This window comes from Fulmarus glacialis, unplaced genomic scaffold (genome assembly GCF_000690835.1).
Source record: "Fulmarus glacialis isolate BGI_N327 unplaced genomic scaffold, ASM69083v1 scaffold41789, whole genome shotgun sequence".
In the NCBI taxonomy this organism is placed as follows: Eukaryota; Metazoa; Chordata; class Aves; order Procellariiformes; family Procellariidae; genus Fulmarus; species Fulmarus glacialis.
Window position 1 is genome coordinate 2061 of NW_009232121.1, and position 6985 is coordinate 9045.

General features: G+C 40.1%; 1 protein-coding gene across 2 annotated transcripts; it reads left to right on the forward strand.

Annotated features, from left to right (window-relative positions):
• Positions 1 to 542: 542 nt before the first annotated feature.
• Positions 543 to 5106, forward strand: LOC104071666 (peroxiredoxin-1). 2 transcript variants are annotated; one of them, XM_009584794.1, is made up of 5 exons: positions 543 to 685; positions 1559 to 1712; positions 1999 to 2121; positions 2982 to 3112; positions 4723 to 5106. In XM_009584794.1, exons 1-5 carry the CDS (start codon positions 580 to 582, stop codon positions 4806 to 4808), a joined length of 600 nt encoding a protein of 199 aa, XP_009583089.1. In that variant the 5' UTR covers positions 543 to 579; the 3' UTR covers positions 4809 to 5106. The 2 variants fall into 2 exon arrangements, with proteins under 2 accessions (XP_009583089.1, XP_009583088.1); XM_009584793.1 differs by having other exon boundaries at positions 560 to 685; positions 4699 to 5106.
• Positions 5107 to 6985: the final 1879 nt, after the last annotated feature.

The window sequence follows — 6985 nt, forward strand, 5'->3', positions numbered from 1 at the left end:
ACAAAAGTTCTTTTCTTCTGGAATCAACAGGAAGATAAAGTTTTAAATTCCCTTGTAAATTTAAATTCTTAAGTTCCCTTGTAAACTTGAACAAGGATCTCCTCATGAAAAGTTCTAAACCCCAGACTTTCTAACTCATCCACCAAGTGGAACTGGAAGACTTACTGAATACAAAAACTCTAGAAGGCTAGCCCTGTTCCAGACTGTGATGAGCTGTTGCTGGTCAAAGATAACCATTACTGTATTATTAGGAGGCTAATGAGCCATAGATCTTGAAGTGCTAGTAATCTAGGTAGTGGCTTGGTCTGGATATCTAGGCTGTGATTATTGAACTGCATCTTACTGTGTTGCTGCTTTAGGAAAAAAATGTTTTTTTAGTGTTTTTACTGGACTACCCAGGTGACAAAGTTAAAACTAATTTCACCCTTATGCCTTGTGTTGCAAGACCAAGTGCTGACAAACTGTCTTTGGTGTTCAATCTAAATTGACAAGATGCTTTGAATAAATGCTTACTTCCAGGTGCAAATGTACTATTATCTAAACTGTATTGTCATTAACTCTTATCTAGATTAAATCAAGATGTCTTCAGGAAAGGCTTTCATTGGAAAACCAGCCCCTGACTTTACTGCTACGGCTGTAATGCCAGATGGACAATTCAAAGACATCAAGCTCTCTGACTATAAAGGTAAGCTTATATGCTTCTCTAATTACATAGATATAATCTGGCCATACGCACGAGTGGAGGGCATCTAAGGATATATCTTGATTTGGTTTCAAAGTAATAGTGACCACTTGGCAGTAGACTGAAGTACACCACTTGTGCAGTGGTTATCAGTGGTGGCTGGAGTATGCTTGGAAAGCTGTCAACAGCATGGCTGAATGTCCCGGCTATGGTGATTGTTGCTAATTAGCATAAAACTCCTCTAAACTGTTGTCTTGGATCAGGCTTATTTGTCCTGTCTTATACTATAAGACTGATGTAACATCTCCAAAGTGCTATGTGGAACAAAGGTAAAGCCTGAAGTATTCAAGTACTAATGTGGATGGCTTTAGAAAGAGACATTTTCTAACTGGAAGCTGCAGCCCTCAGGCTGAGTAGGTATAGGCTACTCAATTAAAATGTCTCCTTGGCTTGAAGCCTTTCAGACCTGTGGCTTTTCTGCACTCTTAGTAGTCAACCACAGGGTGTTCTAGTGTAGGTACTAGGTGTACTCTGGGCATGCCTATGGGAGTAGACCCAGGAGACAGGCATTCCCTGTCAAATTTGACAGTCTGGTTTTGGAGACTTCAGTTGGGTCGGGTTCTGTGTTATTAGCTGTAGAGTGGCCTTGAAGAATGTTGTAAATGGTATTTGGCTGAAGTGTAATTCCCCTAGGTGCCTTATGGGCTTGCCACCTATATACAAGTCTTAAAACAGAGGCAGCTGTAGTTTGCTATTTAATCTTTAAAGGTAGTGTTGCATCAAGCCCTTCCTCCTCTATCAGTATTTGAATAGTTGATACTGAATATAACAACTCTTATAAAGGTAAGAGATTAACTGGTTATACTGCTTTTCTAGGAAAATATGTTGTGTTCTTCTTCTACCCTCTGGACTTCACTTTTGTCTGTCCCACTGAAATCATTGCATACAGTGACAGAGCTGACGAATTCAAGAAAATTAATTGTGAAGTAATTGGAGCTTCTGTTGACTCTCACTTTTGTCACCTTGCCTGGTAAGAATCAGCCTTTTAACCTAATAGACTATTCTGCCTGGCCTCCGTTATTGCAGGAACTGAATCCTGAGTGTATTCAAACTTTCTTACTGAAGTATCAAGTAAAGGCACTTGGGAAGTATTAGTAGTGCCAGGTGCTTCTGAACAGAACTGAGCATACTGCTCAGTTCTTTTGTTGTCTCATGGCAGACCGAGTATGATATTGCGGAAAGGATCAGCTTCTGTTGTACCTTACACTTTATTCTGAACTATCCATATTTTTAACACTTAAACTTCCTTCTTTCAGGATCAACACTCCTAAGAAACAAGGTGGTTTGGGTACTATGAAAATCCCATTGATTTCTGACACAAAACGTGTCATTGCAAAAGAATATGGAGTACTTAAAGAGGATGAAGGTATTGCATACAGGTAATATGCAAGAAGGTAAACTTGCTGTTCAAGTCTTATGTTGCAATACATGGAGCATGTCAGATGAACACAGAGCTTGTATATACTTGAACACCTGCAGCAAGCTGAAACTATTAGCTATTCTAGATGTAAACTGCTTCAAGCTATCAAACACTCCTACAAGGGGAGATGCTACTTGGTTCTCCTCAGTGTTCAGACTTTTCATGGGTTTGGTAAGCTAGGTAAATGCCTGCTGCTTCTCTTTGATTACCTGTCTGCACAGCGCAGGAGTCTTGTGCAGGTGAGCTTCTGCAAACTTTGGTAATGCAAGACCTACATAGTCATGGAAGTGATTACATGTATTTAATCTAGTGATTAAAGTACAGATTACTTAAAACTTAAGCCTTATCTTTTAGTCAACTGTTCAGTTAAAGTTGCTGAGGGAGCTGAACTTCTGCTAACTCTTAACATGACTTTGGAGGACTAACTGATGAGCCATTGCTGGGTTGGGTTTTTTGAGAACCGTGTGTGTAGTTTTTCTTTGAATGTAAGAATGCCTCTCCTTCAATTCACTTTTTCCTTGGATTTCTCTTCTATTTTGTTTTTCCACTAGTATCTTCCTGCAACACTTCCTATTTAAGGAAGCATTAGTGTTTTGACTTACCTCCTATCTCTCCTAGTTCTTGCTGAGTGTTAGGCTTTCAGCTGCTAATGTTTCAGTGCTATGCATACACCAAAGGTATTCATTTTTAGCAAGAGGTCAATAATACTAGATGATACAACTTACTGCCAATAGAATACTAAACTTGAGTTTTTGAAACTCACTTCAGTCTAATCAGTCTTTCAAAAGCTGTGTTTAACTTTAGGGCTGTTTTTTTTAGGGGTCTGTTCATAATTGATGAGAAGGGAATCTTGAGGCAGATAACAATCAATGATCTTCCTGTTGGCCGTTCTGTTGATGAAACCCTCAGACTTGTCCAGGCCTTCCAGTTTACAGATAAACATGGAGAAGGTAAGAGTTCTTCCTCTTTCTAATCTTAAATGTTTTTTCTAGAGAACAGTATTAACTAGGCAGGTTAAATTGAGGTTTACTGAAAGGTACTAAGTACATGTATTGATCTGTACACAGCAAGTAATTGTGCCTCTTGAAATGCAGCTGGTGCTGTAAAGCTACTTGAAGGACACCATAGTGCTATACAAAACCTATTCTAGTTAATTGTCCACTGAGTACTTGCTAATGTTGAAATATCACTTGAATCAATTTGGTGCTGGATGTCTTGTTGAGCACAGAGCAGTTGTCTCTCTCTCAATTAGACACAGAAAATACTTGAGACAGAAATGAAGGACATGTAATAACTTAGCCTGTAAGGGTAAGCATAATTTAGACTTTGCTCTCAGACTTGGTAGGTTGAGACAATCAGTACTAATGCAATGTTTTACGCAGTCTGTTAGACAAAGCATTTAAATTCCCAGAAAGCCTGCTGATCTTTGTGTCCATGTGTGGTGAGGCCAAATGTAGTGAGGGGAAAATGAATGAGAGTCTTTGTGCCCATAGTTCAAGAGTGATAAGGTGCTTGAAGCTGGTAGCTCTTCTGCAGGAATTAAAAAAAAAGGCACTGCAGATGAACTAGGTTATGGAAACTCAAAATTGCTATGTAGGTATTAGTAGTCTTTAGTTGTCATTAGTTAATGACATGGTGTTGTTGCTGGTCATACTTAACTTGCTTCAAAACTGGTAAATCAATGGGAGATTTTATTAAAACAAGCTGCTATTGTGGCTATACTGTATAGCCTGAAGGGAGTTAGTGTTTCTGAACTTGTATGCCATCCTCTATCAGCTGAGGAGACATCCTAATATTCGATGATGGAGCAGTCACATGTCTTGCAAGTGAAGCTTCTTGGGGTTTACCATGCCCTGGAGTAGTCAAAAGCTGGCAAAAGTTTTCTCTTCCAGAACTAGGACTGCAGTCTCATCTAAACCAGGATAGACCAGAATAAAGTGTGTAGCAACAGTCAGAAGCCGAGAATACTATAGCTAAAATTGCCATCTTGTGTGGAGCAAGCATCAAGCCTTGCATAGCTGTGCGCAAGGAAGACTCTGTCCAAAAAATGGAGCTTGAGTCACAGCAATTTGGAGGCTGTGCACCTCTGCATCTTTTGATAGCCATGTAGGGGAACTAGAGACAGTTGAACTCTTCTTCCCCCTCCCCATTAAACTGGAGAATGGGACTAGGACTGATTAAAGATAAGGAGAATATAGACTTGACAGGATTCAAGGAGGGAAGTGTATTGTAATAAGTGGTAAAGCCTTACGACCCAGGCTGCTGGAGTTGGTGTTACCTTGCTGTCAAGCTTCTATGGAGCTTTTAAGCCGGGTGGGGAGGGGTGGATGTGCAAAGGGCCCACTGTTCTGTGGGCCAACACTTGGTTCTTTGGGTGCTTCTACTCAGTGAACAAATGGAAATGAGTAAAGTAAACTGAACACAATGCCACACTGAATAATGCAGCTTCTGTATGTTGCAAAGATGTATACAAGTTTTGAGTTGCCAGTTTGCTTTAATGTTGTATAAAACATGTTCTGCAGGAGCAGATGGTAAGACTTAAACATTCTTATCGTTTCAGTGTGCCCAGCTGGCTGGAAGCCTGGCAGTGACACGATCAAGCCTGATGTTCAGAAAAGTAAAGAGTATTTCTCCAAGCAGAAATAAGCTTTCCGTCTGAGTGGAAACTAGTATGCCTTATGTAAAGAGCAAGCATCAGTTACTGAACTTTGACTAAGTCATTGCATCTGAGTCAAGGGGTCATGCTATAGGTATAAACAGTAACTTTTTTACTTGAAGGAAAGCTTGTCCTGTTGACACTACCTTCATAGAAAATCCTAATGATCAATATCTGTACATCAATCCCTGTTGACTTTAGTGACAATACAGTGTATGTGGTTAGCCATGTGTTGCATATAGAGCAGTGGTATCCTTTTGTAACTCTATTAAACTTGTGGAAAGAGCATACTGTCTACTGTTCTTATGTGTAGTCACTGGGAGATCTGAAAGCAATGCAGGCTGCACTTCTGAAAGCAGAGTCTACTGAGCTGTCTGTAGACATGTCAATTCTCCATTAGAATGGAGACATTAACAGTTTTCGTGTTACAGTAGTAAAGTACTCTTTACACTCTTCACTCTGCTACTAGGTAGAGGAACATGGTTTGTTTTTAGTCTGTCAGACTTAAGTAATACTACAGTGCCCAGAGCATGAAGCATAAATATGACTGACAAAGGCCAGGCATGCAACTTGCATGTACCATGTCAACTTACTCATTTCTGCATCCACTTCGGTCAAAACTATGTTTATGCTAAATTTCTGGGAATCTAACATCCAGTTAGAACACTGTACAGGAGTGGAAGACTAGGCTTTCTGGAAAGCAAACTTCCTTGGATACACAACATTCATCCCTAGTCTTTCCCACTACATGGAGTGGGAGTGAGAATATGCCAGTTATCCATCAGCTTGTAGTCATATGATTAAGATCAAAAGAAGGGTGGCACTATAAAATCTGGTACTCAGATGTGCTCAGCCTTGTCTTTAATCTTTGTATTCTGAATAATTATGTGCATACTGTAAAACTCAAAGCATATGACTATGGCTTTAAGTTAGCAGACACAGCTTTAGGTGTGTAGCTTCATGGTTAAAGGTGGCTTGTAATAAAGTCCTAAACTTCAGAGCTGAGAATTTGGGGAAGGAGCTATTGCCTAGCAATGTAAGTGAGTTAGAACCATGTGATCTTTTTGTACCTGTAAAGACTAAACTCTTAAAGGCCAAGACCTTGCATTTAACTTCAGCTCCTCAAGCAGTAAACAAGTTCTGTCATGCTTAAAGTGAGCAATAACAAAGTTGAGGCCCAGGGCTACTTACTATGAGTCAGGAGTGAAAGTTGTATGCCTTGAGTAGTAAACTTGTCTTGTGCAGTTGGAAAAAACAGACTTACTGCAGAAGCCTTACTACCAAATACTGCAATAAATACTAAAATAGCTAATCCCCTGGGTCTTGCTTAAGTGCCACAAATCTTCCTGAAGATATGTGAAAGTGATGCTTAGTTAGATCATTTGTGCTTAGTATTTAAAATCTAAATTATTAGTCTCCTCAAGATAACAAATGAGGCTAACATCCTAGGGTGGCATTGAGAAGTAACAGGAGGACTTCTATATACAGGATATGGTTCAAGGTAAGTGAATGAATGCTAATCGATATGGCTGAGCACAAAGTTGTCTTTGTATATCAAACTTTGTTTCCTAGCAAATGAAAAGGAGTAAAGTCAGGGCTAATCTAGTGTAAAACTTACCTTAGTTGTATCTAGCTGTATTAGCCTTGAAATGTTACAAAATCAATTACAGCAGTTCTTGGGAGGGTACAGTATTAGTGTGGTCTAGTCCTGTGGAATGGGGATGTTTACCCTGATGATGTAACTAAAGTGATTTCTGCTCCTATTCAGAAGTAAAATTGCACCGGTTTTGACTGGGCTATTACATCATATAATGCTACACAAAGTTCTGCTAACTCCTGATAGTGTGGCAAATAAGCCTGTTCTGTGCCCAGACTGAGGGCCTTTATATTAATGGCCAAGTTCAGACCCTCACCGTGATATATACGGCCTTTCTCAAATCCTTCAAGTGTATTCACTGTTAAAATGTAAAAAATGCATTTAAAAGGAACAGACTTACTAGAGCAGTGCTCTCTCGCTTACCCCTTGTCGTAGGGCATAAAGGGGTTCTTTCAAGTTCCGGTCTTGGAGCTCCCTCCCAAAAGGCAGAACGAGTCTTCATGCGCCCTTCCCAGGCCCTCGGAGGAAGAAGAGGGTCTGACGACGAGGCGCGCAGCTCCTTACGGCTGT

What these genes read in the sequence shown, in the direction of transcription:
- LOC104071666 (XM_009584793.1), top strand. Translation starts at nt 580, where the DNA reads ATGTCTTCAGGAAAGGCTTTCATTGGAAAACCAGCCCCTGACTTTACT. An exon ending in CAAGCTCTCTGACTATAAAG is followed by an intron (nt 686 to 1,558) that starts GTAAGCTTATAT and finishes CTGCTTTTCTAG; the next exon opens with GAAAATATGTTGTGTTCTTC. An exon ending in TACAGATAAACATGGAGAAG is followed by an intron (nt 3,113 to 4,698) that starts GTAAGAGTTCTT and finishes GCAGATGGTAAG; the next exon opens with ACTTAAACATTCTTATCGTT.